This window comes from Asterias amurensis, chromosome 9, assembly GCF_032118995.1.
Source record: "Asterias amurensis chromosome 9, ASM3211899v1".
NCBI classification, from domain to species: Eukaryota; Metazoa; Echinodermata; class Asteroidea; order Forcipulatida; family Asteriidae; genus Asterias; species Asterias amurensis.
In genome coordinates, this window is record NC_092656.1 from 12,970,051 (window position 1) to 12,991,426 (window position 21,376).

A 21,376-nucleotide genomic window follows, 5' to 3' on the forward strand; every position below is an offset into this window, starting at 1 on the left:
CCACGTAGGTCATAGGATATTGTTTAGAGAGATACTCTCGGCAATAGTATTGGCAAACGCCAGTAAATATATCCAGAGGTTTTCAAAGGAAACAAGATGGCTGCCAATGACGTCAGACACTTACTTGATAAGTTGATGACCGATCGGTGAGCCATGTGTATTTTAGTCAATACTTGCCCACAACTTTTGCTTATGACGTCATCGTGACAATTATGCAAGATTATTCATTGCTTGACAGGTGACTGAGGCAAGGAGACTTATTATTCAACAGACCACCATTTTAATTTGGAACTAACCTTGTTTATTAATATAGGTCTTCTTTGGTGTATTTCTTCTAAAGAGACAAACTTGTAATCATAATATTGTTTACACAAGCTAATTAGAAATTGTTAATCTTAAAGGAACACGTTGCCTTGGATCGGACGAGTTTGTCTATAAAAGCGCTTGTAACCGTTTGATATAAATTGTATATGGTAACTTGGTAAGACAGATGTTGTAAAAGTAGAATACAATGATCTACACAAACATGCCTCAAAATTGCGTGGTTTTCCTTTTACCTCGTCGATTAACACGGTCGGCTATTTATGGGAGTCATTTGTTTTACTCCCATAAATGGCCAACCGTGTTATTTCGCAAAGTAAAAGGAAAACCATGCAATTTTGAGGCAAATTTGTGTGGATCATTATGTTCTACTTTTGAATTATCTATCTAACTATATGCATTTCTTTTACAAACGGTTTCAAATGTTTTTCAACGACCAACTCGTCCAATCCAAGGCAACGTTTCCTTTAATCGGGAGTGTATACTTTTGGTGAATGGCAATGAACCATTGATGATTATAATACTTGGTAATAAGCACTGGAGAGCTGTTGATGTTATAATACGTTGTTAGAAATGACTTTGAAGTATGTTATTTTAGAGAAATTGGTGATTTTTTTTCACACACAAAAGTGAATCCGAGAAAGGCTTTATGACAGCACACGATTCTATACAACATTTAATGTATTTTTTCGTTCGTTATTTTTTTTAGCAACGTCGGCGACCAAGTGAACCCATTTCACAGTTTAGGTGTGTTGCATGTGTTGGGACAAACCAACTGTGGGTAATGGTCTTTGAAAATAATAACCAAAAGTATAAACTGACTTTTAAATAAAACAGTTTGCAATAATTATGCTTCATAAACGTCACAAAAACTGTGTTCACTACTTTTAATTCATTTGAATAAGTATAACTTAAAAAACAAATGTACAAGGTAAAAGCATGTCAATCATTATTAGAAACATGCAATCAATATGTAGGGAGCTTTTAAAAGAACATTGGGAAATAAAATTTGGGAAAAATCTAAAAACTAACATTTATCTCCTTTTTTTCGAGAGTAATGATTGATTTTTGTTTAATTATATTCGTTCATACGAAGACTGTTTTGTTCCGGAGTCGTTACATTATTATTAGTATTTTTGTTTACATTTGTTTAATGTTCCTTTAAAAGCTCCATACTGATGTGACATTATTACTTACAAAAAAATCCATTTCAACGCTTCTTTGACAGAAAAACCTAAATAAAAACTACCGTTTAGTTAGAGAGCTCTGTCAAATGAAAACTTGTATCAATTAATTACTTAATACGTAACAACTTTGAGTTAAATCACGCCACCAGATGTCTTTTACGAATTTTCGTAGTGCGAGTGTTCTTCGTCGATGGTTTCATTGTTTCTTACTTCTAAACCTATTTCTGACGCCGTCACTTTGCTTGTGCTCATTGCTCCTCGAGGTCCCATCTGTCCACTTGCGATCCTTAACAAGAAAAGACAGAAACACAATTAATTATAAAATCAAGACAATTATTTATAAATTAAAGGCTCATGGACATCATTGTCAATTGCTCAAAATAAATGTTAGCATAAAAACTTACTTGGTAGTGAGCAATGGAAAACTGTTGATAGTATAAAACATTGTGAGAAACTGCTCCCACTGAAGTACCAACGACTTTGAGAAAGAAGTAACTTCTCACTCAAATAATAAAATACTTCAGACCTGCAGCCCTTTTTAGGCATCTTAAAGCACACAATCTGTGTTATTTTTGTTTTCATTATGCTCTTGCAACTTCGATGACCAAATTGATACAAAATCTTCAAAGATTTGAAATTAATATGCATATGTTGGGATACACCAAGTGAGAATACTGGGTTTTACAGTTACAAAAGATGTCCAGCACGCCTTAAGATATACATGTTGGGTAAGGATGCACAAATTAATTGCTGAATATTTTAGTCTGAAAGATTACTGAACTAGAACCATTTTTCTGTGAAATTTTTCCCTTCGAAATGAAATGAAATTCGAGACAAATATATTTAAAAATCCTTTTTTTAGTTCAACCACAATGAGGGACATTGCTGAAAAAGTGTGCAGGGTATTTTACGATGTTCCCCTTACTCACACAGCAAGTTATGCCCTACTTTTCGCAGGTCTTTTATTTCATGTATGGTTGATCAAAAAAAAAAAAAAGCCTTCGACTTACTTGTATTGTTACTTGAACCGATGTTTCGTACCCGGGTATATATACATATGGACTCATTAATTTGCGCATGCGCCAGCCCTCCCTCCTCAGTTTTAAAGAGGCGTTTCACATGACGTCATCGACCGCCATCTTTGATGACAAAAAGGTGCTATGCCTTTTCTCTTGTTGATAAACGAACCGCCTTGGTTGGCATGGTCGGCCGAATGTTAGTAAAACACTCAACCGTAAAAACAAATGTTTTAACAAAATTCAACATTTTCTGCAAATTTTCAATAAAATAAAACACCTCTCATAATTAGTTGTTTTGTTTTAAACAGAATCAACAAATTTTGTTACATTGTTACCAGAAATAGCGATCTTTTCTTGATTTGCACCTATGGCTTTCCATAGTTTTCCAATCTGGGTTGGCAAAAATTCGGGCTGTGACGTTGCAAAAGAAAGGTTTATTACGGAAGGAGGGAGGGCGAGTGCACTAGTAACTAAGTGAAGTTCATAATTCCATCTACATCAAGAGGCTGCTTGGATTATGCCGACCAGGTCGTACATTGAAAAAATACATGTTGGTTCGAATAAACTTCAGTGTACACACAGGCCCGTGACACTATAGGCCGATTGTCCGTGTTGATTAGATTTTTATCCGCACAGAAACAACAACCGAAATGGCAGCTTGTGATTATGAATATAAATACCTTACCTGTAAGCGATAAGTTTGCACAAATCGTAGGCAAGTTCGATGAACTCAAACACAGTGAGTACAGACACACCGATCCATAATCCTACATTGCCGCCCATATCACTAAGAAGTGCAATCTCCTGATAAAATCCAAAACACAACAACAAATGTACAATATTAATAGCAGCCAAGGAATAATAATACAGCTATATTTTCTCCCAATTTTAATAATTACTGGGAGTCGTTAAAATTTAAAAAATGTTTTGATTAATTTAAACCGAAATCCAAACATAATTTGCATGGGGAATCTTTGCAATCGGTTATGAGAGATAAGTGTAAGCAAACAAACACTGTGTATAAATAATATTATAGACACACTACTGGACTACTATGTCCCCCTTATCCCGAGGCGTGATGTTGGCCTTTCCCTAATTAAAGAGGCAATGTTGTCATTATCAAGCAGACCTGTTTTTGTACATTGAATTATGAACTATCGCCAGTTATACTGCTGCACACACACTGACATGGCAGTTACGGGGTACCACCATTGCTATTCTTGTGTCCCATTTTGAAGAAATCCTCTGTGGGATACGCATTGTTAAAAGTACCCCGTAAGTACACAATTTGTGTACATTGCCACTGTCGTAGAGCTTTTTCAATGAGGATTTTGTTTGCTTCTTAATGGATTAAAAGGGGGATCGCTTGTGAGGTTTAGCTTCACGTTACGCGAGCAAAAACGCGAACGTGGACGTCAACAACTTGTGTTGTTTGTAAGTGACGTCACCACTTTGGGCGTTTTGCATGATCACGTATGACGTCTGCACGTACGTACCCGACGTTATACGCGAGCATGTTAAAAATGGTATATTCACGTGCTAAAAACGTGAGATTTTAATAACACAATTTTCTGACGTTCACGTCCACGTATTGCTTGCGTAACGTGCAGCTAGACCTCCCTATTGATACAGGGCAATATACCATGTTAATGCACCTAAATTGTTTGCGGTGCAGGTGTGATAATCCAATTTACAGTTACAATTAAGCCTCCGTTTATTAATTAATGTGTGATGAGACTGAAAGGGCAAATAGTCTGGTCCCTGACTTGTAGAATGAGGATCAGTATCCCTCGCTGGTATACCAATTCTCATCTACGGAGCTAAGGAAGTACCTTCCAAGTTGTTGTTATCATGAGATAATTTAGTGCAGGGTGATGACATCACAAACCTAAGATTTAATCGTCCCATGAATACGCTTGTGAAGTCGACATCCGACGTTCATCAATCCCGAAAAAAACTTTTTTGGAAGTCAACATTTTAATTAATATGTTCATGATGTCGACATCTATAAATAACTATGTCGGGAACACGACGTCTTATTTAAGGATACCATCTATATAGAGATAATTCATAGATATATTCTGCAATAGATTATCTCAAGATCTCAACATGTCCGATGGCACTTCAAGGGCTCCATACATATCTTACTGTTATATTTATCTGATTTAACTCTATCCCTTCAGTAAAAATCTATATTGTTTCTTCTACAAATTTCTGGAAAAATATGTATCCGATCATATTAAATTTAAATTGACTCACGTCGTATGCTATCTCCTGATAAATTGTGGTGTACTCGAGTTTGTCATAGTAGACGTTTATTTTAAGCACGTTCTTCCTGCAATAAAAAAGAAGATTAATTTGTTCTTGTGTGAAATGTAAATTAACATTTGTGTTCTATTCCCAAACGCTGTTCTTAATTTATGAACAAAATGAGGAGAAGGTCGGCCAAGTCGCTATCTCGTGCAGCAGTGAAATGTGTCATTAAAATAACTTGAGGGAAAATTTAATCATTTTTAAACTTTATAATTAAAGTATTATAAGACAAGGGAAGCTGACTAGGTATATATAATATGAATGGTTTGGGTTTTAACATAGAACAGTGTACTAGTGCTGAATTTGAACAAACGACCTCGGATTACCGTGTCGGTGCCCCGAGCAATCGTCCATTCATAGTTATTAAGTGAATAAAAATTGAATCACTTGGACAAAAAGATGCATCATTCAGGCTAGAAAAGAATACAAATTGTTTTCAAAACTTGCGGATTAGTGAGGCGACTTTTAAACACGTATTTTGTTGTTTTGTAGATGACATTCCCTTCATGGGAACTTGGCAAACTTTGATAAGGGGATAGTATAAACAACAAGCTGGCAACAGCTTTACTTCTCATTATCAACTTTGGTTTAACGTTTTTGATTATGAATTGCACAGATCAAGAAATTGAAATAATATGTCAATACTTATTCTTGTCATTCTGAAATCAGCAGATATATTGGTAAAGGATTCGAACCCACAACCTAATTGTGACTCTAAGTTCAAATTCTCTCATACAAACTTTGGTTGAACGTCTATAATTTTGAATTGCACAAATTAATACATTGCGATTTAGTAATTAGATGACAATACTTGATCTAGTCATTCTGAACTCAGCAGATAGCTTGGTGAGATTCAAACCCACAACCTTGTAATTGTAAGTCCTGCAGTCTAGTGGTCAAACTTATGTGTTTCATTCACTACTCACTCCAAAAAATCCGGATCCGACTCCCCGTCGATGTCCCGCTCCAGATCTTCTGAGAAATTCCGGACAGAAGAATAAAGAAAAGGCTGAAAGAGTTTAACAAAAAATCTGTGAGAAGATTGGCTCAAACAGTGTAAAAATGGAAGGATGCTGCTTCTTAAAGGAATAATACGTTTGATAGTTTGAACCCCCATTAATTTCATTGATGTAGTATTTTAAAACATACCATAAAACTATACTGTGGAAGTTTCATTTCAAAGGGTGGTAGTGTTTTCGAGACATCGCCATAAATCTGGAAAGGTTTGTCCACACATATGAAGAATAATCTGCCTATAGAATTGTTTTAATTCGAAGGACAGTATACTTTGTGAGGCAATTTAAACAGGAATAATTAAACTTTGGAATAAAGTCTTCGCCAAAAACTGAAATGTTATAACTGTAAGCATATAATTGATTACATTGTGTATACATACAGTGTAAAGATATTACCGAGATCCCTGGGGAAAAAACAAATGAAAAAAAAATCTATCGTTTTTTTTATAGCCAAAATCCTCTGATGAAAATTAGGTAGGTCTTATTTATTTTGTTTCTGATTTATTTAATTTATATCACTCTGGTTCAATAAATTTCTTTTTAACATCACGCTCACTTATTCACAGAGTTCATTCTTTATAGCAATAAGCTGCCCAATAGTAAGAGTAAGTCCCTTAGTCCAAGAAAGTTTAAAAACACCTTTGCCAATTATTATTTCACATCCTCAGCGGAATTCCTTTATTTTTTCCCCAGGCAGACATCCGCTCACCTTGAACTTCTCGTTCGGCCACCGTGCCTGTCCAACTGTGACGTCATATCCCAATTCCCTGTACAATCAATGGAAATTGATGTTACTATTGTATACAGCAGATCAATAAGTCTGCTCGGAACTATGTTCATAAATTGTAATTTTATATTCGTAATGATCAAAAGGGAATTAAAAGCAGTGGACACTATTGGTAATTACTCAATACTCACAATACTTAGTGCCATAAAACCTTTCTTGGTGACGAGTAATGGGGAGAGGTTGATAGTTATAAAACATTGTGAGAAACGGCTACCGCTGAAGTGACGTAGTTATCTAGAAACAAGTAATTTTCCACGAAAGTGATTCCGAGGCCTCAGATTTATAACTTGAGGTCCCGAAATCAACCATCTAAAACACACACAACTTCGTGTGACAAGGGTGTTTCTTTCTTCCATTATTATCTCGCAACTTCGATGCTCAAATTTTTACAGGTTTGTTATTTTATGCGTACGTTGCGATACACCAACTGTGCAGGCTAGTCTTTGACAATTACCAGCAGCGTCCACTGCCTTTTAAAATATAGCAAATTGGCATACTGCCTATGTGGTCATAATACATGTTTTTGGTCTACTTGTGCAGTAGACTGGTCGAGCGCCCTAATCGGAGTGCCAATCAATACAACTGACGATGGGCCTACAAGTGTTCTTTTAGCAATGTCACGTCAGACTTTACATAAAGAAGTATGATCGAATTCTTTCGTAAATATTGTCAAACTTAACGCTACAGTCATACTCATGTGTCGTTTAGTCATGTCCGAATTCCGACAGTTTGTGTACTTCCCATAGAAAATGTTTTCATGTACTAGCGAGACCAATGCAGTCACAGGAAATAAACAATTTGAAACACAGAAACGGAAAATCACGTGATCTTGTGTGATGGGGGGGGGGGGGGGGGCTGGCATGGGGGAGCAGGATATAGCCGATTTACCTGCAGGGGGAGGTGCAGCTGCAGTCTAGATCCCCGTCAAGGTACAATTCTTCAATTCTGTCCAGGCACGCATCTGAAAATATTCATGTAAATTACATTAATAAGTTGTATGAATGTCAAAGGTACAATTTAAAACTTAAAGTTATTGTTCTTAAAGTATACCATTTTGTAAATTAACCAGGTTCAAACACACCATATGCACGTACATTTTTCCAATAACTTATCAAAGGTGATGTTTGGTATTTTAAACTGCACGGTTATAATGACCAGGTGATGTTTTGCGGTGTAAAATTACCATGTGAAAACTTCTTTCTGAACACAATTAGTGGTTGAGGACTCAGCGTTTTAAAATCAATTTAATAAACATTTATTTCGGTATTGCTCTCATCACATGATATAAAACATCATTGATGGCTCATGATATTAGAGGGTCTAATGTACCTTTTCCTTACAAATAAATACAACGTCCACAGATTTACAATAAACTTAAACAGACTATATATAATAACAGTAGAAGGCATCCCTTGAAATTTTACATACTGAGGAAAAAGGTGGAAACATACAGAGCTCAAGCACTCGGAAACGGATAAGTTTTATAGAGTTTTTACTTTATTACGCCTTTTAACCAAAAAGGTGTTTATGAATGAGAATCAAGTGTGTTGAATCGGTTTTCCACTAGTGGTTTAAACCCGCCGAGGCATGGTTCTTGATAATTTACCTCGACTTCGTCTCGGTAAAATTATCAAGAACCAGGCCTCGTTGGGATAAAACCACTTATTGAAAACCTCTTCGCCACACTCTGATTCCCTTAGCCTATTAAAGACCTGCTTAAACGAAAATGTCAAGTCGTGAACTTCACTTAAAATGTTTTCAATGAATAAGAAAATGGAGTCGTATGGTTACAAATGGTTTTTAATTGTGTACAAAAAACAAATCATTTCGAACGCCCTATAATCCAGCGCTTTTCTGAGAGATTTGCGAAAAGCCCCGTTACCTAACCACACTCAAAACGTCATAGTTGGGAGCTCCATTTTGTAAAGCCGCTTTGCTACAGCTTTGAGGTATAACAAAGCAAACTTCCATATTTTATTTTCAAAGAAATTGAATATTGTTAAACGGTATGATGTCTTACCTTGGGTTGCGTTGACACACAACGGAATGCTGTCATCATACCTGTATTTGGCATTCGTACAGCCGCATTCCTGTGTAAAATTCTGGTAGAAACAGTCGTTTTCGCACGCCTACAGAGAGCAAAGTTTGCAAAGTAATTTTCAAATTTAAAATTTATTAAAAGCTTGTGCGATTGGGATGTAAAATCAGTTGCATGAGAAGGCTGCAATGGTTCTCTGCATGTTTCATTCATAAAAACAAAGTTAATTCATTTCTCCTTATTAAAGGGTCTATGTACTTTTTTTGTAGGACAAAAAACACAATGTCAACACATTTAATTTAAAATTACAGTTTGAAGATAATGATGGTAGAAAACTTCCCTGAAAATATTATTTGCTGAGGTGTTGTATTTTTTGTAGAAATGAGTAAAACAATGTCATGAAAATATTTTTCGTCTTAGCATGTAAAAATGTATTTTCATAACATTGTCTTATTAATTTCTCAAAAACTGCAGCACCTCAGCAACTAATATTTTGAGGTAGCTTTCTATCATTATCTTCAAACGGTGTAAATTTAATGTAAATCTGTGGACATTGTGTTTTGTGTTACAAAAAGTACTCAAAATCCTTTAAAGGCACGGGACACGTTAACTGTCAAAGACTAGTATTATCACTTAGTGTATCCCAACGTAAGCTACAAATCTGTGAAAATGTTGACTCAATTAGTCACCGAAGTTGCAAAAAAGAAAAACACAATTGTTGCAGTACTTTGAGTGCTTTCAAATGCATAATAAGAGGCTTCAGATTTTATATATATATATATATATATTTTTTATTGGTTTATTAAAACACATTCAAACATTGCAGCTACAAGCTGAATTGAGTTTAAAAAACAGAGATTCATAAAAAATCGAAATGTTTAAAAATTACAAAAAAAACCATTAAGAATTACAATCTGTTTTTATACATTAAAAGGGCAAACTGGCTAGTGCCAGTAACAAATTAGATAAAACAAAACATTGCACAGCAAGTCACCTTAAAGGAACAAGGCGAAGGGTGAAGTCTATTATTTTTTGAATGAGAAATTACCCCTCTGTCAAAAACTATACGTTACTAGAGGGAGCAGTTTCACAAAATGTTGATACTATATCAACAGCTCTCCATTGCTCATTATACCAATTATTTTTTTATGGTAATTTTTCTTTTTCGTCTTTTTTACAACAGCTCTCCATTGCTCGCTTACGAAGTTTTTTTAATTTTATTTATTTATTTTTTTTTTTTTTTTAGTAGTTTTTATGACATACACGCTCGAAATAATCCACAAAATCCAATGAACCCGCAAGGTTTAATAATGACTTACCCGTTGACTATAGTGGATGTACGGTAAAGCCAAATTGAAGATTGTTTCTTTGTTGTTGTCGTTATCTAGTGTGCAGTTGCTGTACGGGTGCTCCAGACGGGTGTAGTTCGTCTGCAAGAAGAGAAATGGTAGTACAGTGTTATTACTGATTTTGTCATACTAAATAATACCAGTAACAACAATAAAACTTGTAATATTATTTGTTTTTATAAACTGACACTTTTTGTCCACGATGTAAATTTAGCATCCATCATAAAACTTTAAAAGTGCACATTTTTGGGGAACGGATAATCATTTCTAAGGAACGAAATAATGTATTATTTCGTGTGAACAAAACACAACTTTGAGGAACGAAATAATTTTAGTATTTTGTATAACTTTTCAGTACGTCTTGCCTGTCCTTTGAGGTGCTCCGTCTCTATGCAAATGATCTAATGACAGGAGGAAAGAGATCGGACATGGACTGATGGTGAATAGTGTTTAGAGGCCATTAGTCATTATTGACTGATATTGACTCTCGTAATTGTTTACTCTTAGTAGTAATGTTATGGCCCTACAGATGTATTGTTTTTCTTTAAAAGAGGGGGTGAGGGGTCACTAGTGTACACACGTTGATTAGCTGATGCGGAAACAGCTGATTTGACCTATCAATAGCGACCTTAATTCTGTCATCCGCTCAAACAACTCGTCAATTGCTACGTATTTCTTTCATCCAACCCACCACACGTCCATTAAAGGCAGTATAGACACTATTGGTAATTGTCAAAGACTAGCTTGCTCAGTTGGTGTATCTCAATATACGCACAAAATAAACCAAATTTGAGCTCAATCGGTCATCGAAAATGCGAGATAATAATGAAAGAAGAAACACCCTTGTCACACGAAGTTGTGTGCTTTCAGATGCTTGATTTCGAGACCTCAAACTCTAAATCTGAGGTCTCGAAATCAAACTCGTGGAAAATTACTTCTTTCTCGAAAACTACGTCACTTCAGAGGGAGCTGTTTCTCACAATGTTTTATACTATCAGCCTCTCCCCATTACTTGTAATTAAGTAAGGTTTTATGATAATAATTATTTTGAGTAATTACCGATAGTGTCCACTGCCTGTAAAGTGGTTTGAGCTACTGTTTATGATCCAGCTCTTATATTGGCGAAATACACAGCAACAGTGTGTTCTCCTCACGGCCACTAAAGATTTACTCTTGACTATGGATTCCCTACTTACAGAGAAATATTTCTCAACAAAACTTGAAACGGAAAACGAAGGGAAAAAGGTGATAAAACGGCGCTAAAAGCCAAGCTGGACTATACCCAATTTGATACAGATGTTTGAACAGAAAATATTGCTTGACAATGTTCTGTTAAGCAGAAATGAGCTCTGAGTGTCAGTTACGGTTTGTATTTGTGACTTTTGTGGTTTGGTTGGAATTGTTAATCTGGTAAGCGGATTGTTTAGTTTGAGCTTACAAGACTAATTATCTCTACAAACGCCATGCTCCTTATTAAAGGCAGTGGACACAATTGGTAGTTACTCAAAACAGTTATTAGCATAAAACCTTACTTGATAACGAGTAATGGGGAGAGTTTTATAGTAAAATACGTTGTGGGAAACGGCTCCCTCTGAAGTCTCGAATTTTATTTCGAGACCTAGGATTTAGCACTTGAGGTCTCGCAATCAAGCATCCTCGCAACTTCGATTGCCGATCGAGCTGAAATTTTCACAGGTTTATTATTAATTTTATGCATATGTTGAAATACAGCAAATGAGAATACTGGTCCCTAAAAATATTACCAACATAGTGTCCACTGTCTTTAACATCCCTCAATCTAAGCACGCTTGGGGAGACCACTGAACCTCAGACATGTAGTCTCTCCAACGTCAAAACTACCTTTAAAACACACATGTTGAGTCTAAAACAAAGCTTTCTTAAACAGCCAATAAAGGATTATCTCCAATATATAGATATTACAGTTTTATAACAGCTGCAGTCCATCCAGGAAACATAAACAATATCACGAGTCTCTTACCTCACGTTAAACATGGTAAAAATGGGTTTCTCTCCAGAACGCTCCAAGCCAAATTTCTGAAAAATGTGGGGTCAAACAAGCCCGCGCGACAAAGGAATCGTGATGTCAGTGGCGGCTATTTGGTGTGGAAATGTCAAAGCTGGAGAACTGTGTTCAAAACCAATAGGGGATAATCGTTTTTAACTCTCGGCTGAAAAAGCCGCGCGGCCGGGTGCATTTTTGTCTCGAGTAATTCGTTACTTAATGCAAATTTTGAGAGTAAAATGGTTATTAACCGGTATCTGCGACGTATATTTGGCCATAAAAAGGTAATACTTGACATATTGAGAGCATCCTTTATTGGCTAGTCTTTAAAAGTCCCCGTCATTTGGCATAGTTCTTTTTCAACGCACCAAACGTGTCTTTCTAACAGATAAATGGCGTTTCACAAAACATCCATTATTATATACTAATCATTAAAACGCAGAAAGGAAAGTTTGGCACACTTACTCTTTTGACACCAATGAATGTTTCATGGCCAGGTGAAACGCTTGTTCCCTCGTCCTCAGGGAATGGCATTTCATTCTGTGTATGGACGGCGACCCTAGCCCCTGCAGAGGGCTGAATATTCTCCATGTATTGATCTTGCTCAATGTACATCTCCACAGTCAAGCCTATACCGGTCAAAGAAAACATTCTGAGCTGAGATTTGAAGCATTGTGACAATCAACTTTGCAATCAGCCGATTTTAATGCCATTATACACTTTCTCGCTATCGAGAATTGATATTGTTTTAATGTTTTCTCAAAACGTAAAGCATTTCATGGAATGATATTTCAAGAGAAGTCTTTCACCATTACCTTCTGTATCACCGTGGTCAAGTGGTTAGACTGCAGGACTTGCAATTGCAAGGTTGTGGGTTCGAATCCCCCAGCTAACCGCTGATCTCACAATGACTAGAATAAATAATGTCGTCTAGCTAAAGGATAACAATTTCTTGATTTGTGTAATTCATATTCATAGACAATAAACCAATGTTTGTGAGAGAGATTGGCAGTTGCCAGCTTGGTGTTTATATTCCTTGTGGGAGTTTGCCGAGTTCCCTTGATGGGAAAATCATTCAAACAAACAAACAAATAAACAAACAAACCCTGTAAGTTATTTGTAAATCTGTGAACTTGTTTTCTTCTTTTCTGTACCGAAAGTGTATAATGGCTTTAAGAATAGCTATAGGATTAATCCTATACCGAGACTCCTATCCTAGGATGGGTTCAATGTGTCCTAACGTCTATTGGTTACTGAACCGAAGTAATAATATTAATCCTAAGAAGAGTTGGTGAAATCGACGGCAGCTGTTCAAGAAATGAAATCCTATTTTGAACTAGGACGAGTAGGCCAACTCATCAAAACTTATAGGATGGGTTCAAAGCATCCTATACGTCTATGAACTTAACTCGTCCAAGTCGCCCTAACCAATTGAGGTAGAATTAGAAATGTAACTTAAAGACACTGGACACTACTGGCAGTTGTCAAAGACCAGTCTTCTCACTTGGTGTATCTCAACATATGCATAAAATAACAAACCTGTGAAAATTTGAGCTCAATTAGCCGTCAAAACTGCGAGATAATAATGAAAGAAAAAACGCGCTTGTCACACAAGGTTGTGTGCGTTTAGATGATTGATTTCGAGACCTCAAATTCTAAATGTGAGGTCTAGAAATCAAATTCGTGGAAAATAACTTCTTTCTCGAAAACTGTGTCACTTCAGAGGAGGCCGTTTCGCACAATGTTTTATACTACCAACCTCTCCCCATTACTCGTCAGGTTTTATGCTAATCATTATTTTGAGTAGTTACCAATAGTGTCCACCGCCTGTAAGTCCTAAGTTTAATCCTAAGTTGGGAAGAGTTTGGTGAAATCGACGGCAGTGGCTAAACAACTTGACGACTAATTAGTTGAAACTCCTGCTGGTAAATTTTACAACTAAGAATTCAAGTCATTGCAAAAGCCTTGATATGAAAAGGGTATCAAACCCTTTAAAAGTAAGTTAGAGTTTTGTTTGTTGCATTAATTGTAGGCGCGGCCCTGAACGGAAGTTAGATGGTATAGGTTTTTTCGGTCAAATTCGGCAAATGAGTAGTCAATTTAATATTTCATGCGTTCGAATCAAAGCTGTTTTGCTTTTTTAGTTGTCACTGCGTTTCAAATTCAGAATTCGGCCATTCAATTTCGTTTTGGGTCGAGTCAAATTCCTTGTTAAGCACTCTGTTCAATTTAGCGTAGCGTCATTCTTTTTCGTGACACACACGCCCCAAGAAGCGTCTACGAACTTGAATGCCTCTTTGATGAATTGTTAAATTGAATGATTGTTTTGTTAATTCGAATGACACAACATAACATTTGACTAATCCCAAAACGAAATCGAATGACCCATTTGAGTAGCATTCGATTTTGCGCGAAATAGAATAGCTTGGTGGTTAAATTGGCTGCTCTTTTTCCGAAATTGACCGAGAAAACCTATATTAATAGTAAGCATCCTGCAAAGTCATTTCGTCTTAATTTCCCACGTTGGTCAAAAGATGTCATCTTAATGTTCGTGGCCGAGCGAATACGAGCATCGAACTCAAGCTCTGGTGGTTCTCTTCAGCAGAGTGTCGGTTCGAATCCCTGTCGTGACACGTGGGTCCATGATTATGAGCAAGACACTTTACTTTAATTGCTTCTCCACCCTGGGAAACGGGTACATGTGAGGGCGAAGATAGTTCTTGCGGTTGGTTTACAGTGGGCTACATATTTTGCGGCACACATGCTGTATACTCCCCATGGAGCTGAGATGGTTCAAGGAATATGGCCCAGTGATCAGGGATAATCATGTTGGAAGCGCTTTGAGACATGGTGAATAATGCGCTATAAAAACAGAATATTATTAAAGACATGAACACTAATAGTAATTGTCAAAGATTTGTCTTCTCACTTGGTGTATCTCAACATATGCATAAAATATCAAACATGTGAAAATTTGAGCTTAATCGGTCGTCAAAGTTGCGAGATAATAATGAAATGAAAAACACCCCTGTCACACGAAGTTGTGTGCTTTCATTTGCTTGATTTCAAGACCTTATCTACAATTTAATAGTGATGTATTGAAATGAAATTCGTGGAAATTTACTTCTTTCTCGAAAACTATAATTACTTCACAGGGAACCGTTTCTCAAAACGTTTTATACTATCAACAGCTTCCCATTAAACTCGTTACCAAGAAAGATTTTATGTTAATACATTATTTTGAGTAATTACGAGTAGTGTCCACTGCCTTTAAGTCAATACAAATATGTCAACATAATTGAATTTCCCAAACCCAGCTCAAGGCGAGTCTGAGAGATTCATATTTTGACAGCGTTTTGTGAATCATGCGGTTGGCCATGAGGTACCTGTGCCACTTCGCTAAATATGGATAGTTCAACGTTCTTGACTCATCAAGCAGACACTATATTCAGCTAAATGGTTTACAGGGGACCTGTGTTACATGGATGTGACCTTTAAATCAGCATATTTTGACACACACTATTAAAAAATAATAATAATAAAATAAAATAGTCTATGAACGTACTTCTCAAGGTATAATGATTCAAACTTAATAAATCACTAGCGACGATCATATTATTTGCCATTTGGATGTCACTTGATGTCTTTTGGGATGGGCACCATGTTTTATCTCTACGTTTACATGTAGCCTAAATGTAAGCAAGTGAACAATTTAACACACAGTTTGTTCAATTCCCACCAAACTTGGAACAAATATTTTACCAGATACAAGCTAATAAAAAAAACCTTTGCGATAAGATTTGGGAAACTTACCGTGCAGGGGTCCAGGTTTACTAACAAACCGTCGTTGGGTTGAATTTGTTTCAGCGTTGAAGATATAGCAGTTGCCGTACAGGTAATGATAGAAGTGAGTGAAATCACTGGGAGGATAAAGATATTATTTCCGATCAAGAAAGAACAATCCGAGTTGTGGAGGTGGGGGGGGGGGGGTGAACCCGACAGGTATCTCTGATTTCGGGGTCAAAAAATGCACGTTCGGTAATACCGTAAGCGACCAGTCCTCTCGAACGAAAACAAACTTGTGAAAATTTGGACTGAATTGGATCTTAAAGACAGTGGACACTATTGGTAACTGTCAAAGACTGCTCTTCACAGTTAGTGATGCATAAAATAACAAAGCTGTAAATATTTGGACTCTTTTTTGTGATTAAATTACCTTTAACATTGACCAGTGAGTAGCTTGCATTTCAAACGAAAATAGAAAATAGCTGGTTTACAAATAATAGGTTTATTTGTTTAATCAAAACGGCCCAGAAAAACCTATTAAAAATTACGAACCGGGTCATTCTGTGTCAAATCACCTATTGGGTTAAACCCTACTCTCTTCGAACTTTCTCAAAATTGGTGTATAGGGCAATGATGGCTTAACAAGCTCAAAATAGTTTCGAATCTCGTAGCGCGAGACCGTTTATCGGATGGGGCTTAACAATAATTTGAAATTAATTGAGCTGGTTAAAAGGCTGTGGACACTATTGGTAAATACTCAAAATAATGAGTAGCATAAAACCTTTCTTGATGACGAGTAATTGGGAGAGGTTGATGGTATAAAACATTGTGAGAAACAGCTCTCTCTGAATTGCCATAGTTTTCGAGAAAAAATGTATTTTTTCCCAGAATTTGATTTCGAGACCTCAGGTTTAGAACTTGAGGTCCCGAAGTCAACCATCTAAACACACACAACTTCGTGTGACAGGGGTGTTTGTTTCTTTCACTATTATCTCGCAAGTTTGATGATCGATTGAGCTCAAATTTTCACAGATTAGACATTTTATGCATATGTTGAGATACATATGTTGCAATTACCAATAGTGCCCACTGCCTTTAAGAAAAAAAACAAAATGGTGTTTTATTACCGAGCATGACAAGCCCGTCCCTGGAACACACATCGAAGCAGCATGTCAGAGAGCAAGTGACCTGTCGGGCGTCTGTTATGGTAATTGAGAAGTCCAACCAGTTTGACAGCGTCTGCAATCTTACTAAACTGCTCATCTTCTTCGGTATCTGGGTCAACACTGGGGAGGCCCTGTTAGAAATAAGGATTCAGGAAATTTGTTAGAGACACTGGACACTAATTGGTAATTGTCAAAGACCAGTCTTCTTACTTGGTGTATCTCAACATATGCATACAATTACAAACCTGTAAACAAATTGAGCTCAATTGGTCGTCGAAGTTGCGAGATAATAATAAATAATAAAAAAAAACCTTGTCACACGAAGTTGTGTGCTTTCGGATGCTTGATTTCGAGACCTCATCTAATTATAAGGTCTGGAAATCAAATTCGTGAAAACAAATGCTTCTTTCTCGAAAACTACGTTACTTCAGAGGGAGCCGTTTCTCACATTGTTTAAAATATCAACAGCTCTCCATTACTCGTTACCAAGTACATGTAATTATTGTTTATGCTAAACATTTGTTTGAGTAACAACCAATAGTGTCCACTGCCTTTAAGAACATTAATATTCGGGATAGTAAATAGTTGGTAACACCATGTAGTTGTGATCCCATAATGAGTTGGGATGCTCTGAAAATCAAGAACCGTTGATTTCAATGCCACCCCAACTCATTACAGATTTTCATTACTTGGTGTTTATCGTAATTCCACCATGCAAAGTTTCAAGTCCTACATTAATATTCGGGTAAACATTAGTAAGCTAAAATGTAATAGTTTCAATAATGTGAGGTTATAAAATTCAAGCATTTATCCTCCTGGAAAATCTCAAGGATGGAAAATAATTTACTCTATATTAATAAAAAAAAGGGGTCACGATTCATTCACAAATCTCCCGGGTCGGAATTGACTCGGTTCCGTGTCCCAGGGGGTATTACCCACTTCAAGGTGAGTGTGAACCGGAATCTGAGTCAAAATCAGGCCTGGAATTTCGTCATTAAAGAGGGCGTCACGGCCAGTAAGAAGGGGAACGAGGTTAATTGCCGTCGTGAAATTCAATGCAGGCCTACAAAATGACCCATAAATTGGCTAAACCGGTGCAGAGTCCGAGTGAGAATCCAATTTCTTAAACCAGATTCTTGCACTTTTTAGCCTGACCCGGGTCAGGGCACTGTTCTGACCCAGATTCATAGTACCCTTAGAAGTTATGGTAACACCTTGGAGAGTTTTTATACCCGTTTCTTTGTAACAATGTATTTGACTACAAAACTACCAGGTTGATTTATTCCGTTATGTACGTAATTATTACTCTTTTTAAGCCAATCTGTTTTGATGTGCCATGTTTGAGTCAACGTCAACTGAAGATTCCATTCGGTTTTACCTATATTCACCGATGTGTGTAAGCACTCAGCACTTTCCCAACTTCTGTGAAAACAAAATCTCAGATACTCGGGTGGGATTCGAACCGGCGACCTTCAAGAGCAGTGTCATAACAACTAGACCACCGAGATTACCCGGTGGCTAGAGAGGCAGTTCGAATCCTACGTTTTAGTGGGCACTGCAACGATTTCTAAAAAAAAATTTTACATTTGCATGGGCGACATAGGATTCGAACTTCCTCTCTACCGGGCAATCTCGGTGGTCTAGTTGGCATAACACTGCTCTAGAATTGCAAAGTTCGTGGGTTCGAATCTCACCGAGTAATATGCCTGTGATTTCTTTGTTCACAGTACTCGGGAAAGTACTGAGGTCAGTGCTAACACACAACGGTGTATATGGGTAAAACCCAAATGAATACTCATTATCCCCGATGCAAATTTAACATAAATTTAGATTAGAACAATTTAATAATCACCAGTGTCGGCCGGTTTAAGCTTGGTGGAATACTCCCACCACCATTCACAAGGTCCTCGATATATTCACTCCTGATACCATTCAAGTTGCAGATTGTGACAGCTGGAAATGCTATCATTCTATCGTTCGATATATCAAGTTTAACATCCACATCGTACGAATAATACCTCTCCAACAACCAAGAAGTCTGCCACAAGAACATGGCCAGCCCAAGAACGAATAATCCAGTCCACACCAACCTACGGAATAGATTCGGTGCTCTCTTGATGTTTGGGATCCCATGTGCTCCAGTGTTTTCCAATAGTGAAGCCACGAGACCATGAGCTAGAGTAGTACGCTGGGTTATGTCCTCATTCTGTTCTAAATTATTTGTAGCCATTTGCTTCCTCCCCTGCTCGTACTTTTGAGTATTACCTTCTTCGATCAGGGACTCGCCCCGCTTTATAGACCGTCGAGACGGCATGTTTGACGGGCTAGTGTCGAGTGGCTGGTCGGTCCTCGCAGAGATAGTTGCTGAGTTGTTTAAAACCACTGGTTCGCAACTTGTCAGGCGAAGCTGCTTCTGATCGATACATCAGACACTCGGCTTAAAAGTAAACATATAAACACCTAAGAATTTGACGTATCGATCCGGGTTTCCTTGTGGAAATTAACTCAAGAAATACAAACCATGTTTATAGTGACACACAGCGCCACTATAGCGTCTTGCTTGAGAAATGTTAACCTTTTACACGGTTGTTGTAATCCAGGAAATCGGAGAAAACTGAAGGTTCTTTCACATTTTATGACAAACACACAATACACCCCTTTCCATACTTTAAAGTGTGTACATGTCCGCAGATGGAATTGCTCTGTGATCTCATTGAAATGAGCGATTAATTAACACCACGAAGCAAATCAATTACATGTCCACTTGACATAGCGTCACTAAACATCTTGACACGGTAAATATTTACAATAATAACACCACATTCGTTGTAATCCAGGAGTTCGAAGAAGAATACGTAGTTCTTTCACAATCTATATTAAACATGTACACACCGTACACTCCACATATCCGCATTTAGGATTGCTTTGTGTTCTCATTGAAATAACCTGTTGAAGCGGTGATTCAACTTAAATAATATAACCTTGTCTGTCTTGATGACTGCAGGAAGCGAAGTTTTATCACGACAAAACGTCACACGCGTGTTTGTCCTTCTCCGTAACATGCACATTTGCGCACAACTCATTCACTCTTGGTGCAGTCGTCATCACATTGATTATTTTAAAGCAAAAATGCGTCATAGGGGAACCATTTTCTAAACTCAACGACTCCCATGAAGACGTTCTTGCAAATGAAAAGACGGATTAACATAAGTAGGCCCTACAAGCAGCCGAAATAAACGCCTCTACAATCGTCATCCAAACTCCATCCTTATTATTAGTGACTGGTCGTCTTACGTAATCAGTATAATCAAAATGAAAATTCATTACTTGCTAAATAGTCTTATTGCAAGACGTTTCTCGTTTTCCTTTCGGGCGGTTTGAGGGCTTATAGTCAGGTGCTGTGTATACTCGGGCGGTCGACGCGGGCGCTGTTGGTGAGTTGGTCGCACGAGAAACGTCTGCACCAAGACTAGACTTGCTGGAGAACGAATTCTTTAATGGGGCATATTATATTGATTGTATTGGAACCATTCGTTGCAGGTGGAATTTTGTTATGTTTGTGACGCCGTTTGTGTAGTTGTCTTGAGTAACTGATCAACATGTATTGTGTGTGCCCCGACCCCCAGTTGCTTCAAACACATGGTTGATGTAACCCATATGGGTGTCTGTCACACTTAACAATGCACAAATATTTAGGGTCGCCTCAATAACCACCAATGCCTGTATTCAATTTACAAATTTACAAAGCCAACAAACAGGGTCAGTTTCTTTTTAAAGTTCTATCCAACTCAACTGAAAATAAGAAATAGCTGTTATTTTTTTACAAAAATTCATACTGGGCACTGTAGATTCTTAGTGATAGGGCCGGTGCTTGGAATTCTCAAAACTGTCTTCAATTGACAAAAATTACGATGGCAAAAAAAATATGGTCAAATTTTATTCTATTCATCTCAACTAGGACTGGGAAAGAACCACTAGCGGCTAAATTGGAAAATATGAATGGGAGCTGGACAAACAATGAGAAACATAAAAAAGAGACGAGCTAGTGTATACGATTTCACCTGCACTTACCACCCCCCCCCCCTCCCGTACACATATGCTGCGCCGACGGTAGTCTTGGTGCAAGACGTTTCTCGTTTCCTTTTCACACACACCGCGGCCAATTCACCGACAGCGCGCGCAACGACTCACCTGACTTATAGTCCACTCACCGCCGTAAGTCCACTCACCGCCGGAGCGGTGAGTGGACTATAAGTCAGGTGAGTAGTTGCGCGCGCTGTCGGTGAATTGGCCGCGGTGTGCGTGATATAAGAAAACGAGAAACGTCTTGCACCAAGACTACGCCGATGGTTGTTAGGGAATTCTCAAAAC

General features: G+C 37.5%; 1 protein-coding gene across 1 annotated transcript; it reads right to left on the minus strand.

The window, feature by feature from the left end:
- Positions 1–643: 643 nt before the first annotated feature.
- Positions 644–20,184, minus strand: LOC139941646 (acid-sensing ion channel 2-like). Its single transcript, XM_071938233.1, has 12 exons — positions 18,858–20,184; positions 16,967–17,136; positions 15,867–15,973; positions 12,519–12,682; positions 10,001–10,111; positions 8,664–8,772; positions 7,532–7,604; positions 6,566–6,623; positions 5,767–5,849; positions 4,787–4,862; positions 3,213–3,331; positions 644–1,794 (listed from the first exon to the last, which is right to left on the minus strand). The coding sequence occupies exons 1-12, from the start codon at positions 19,317–19,319 to the stop codon at positions 1,665–1,667; spliced, it is 1,662 nt and encodes a 553-aa protein (XP_071794334.1). The 5' UTR covers positions 19,320–20,184; the 3' UTR covers positions 644–1,664.
- Between the last annotated feature and the right edge of the window lie 1,192 nt (positions 20,185–21,376).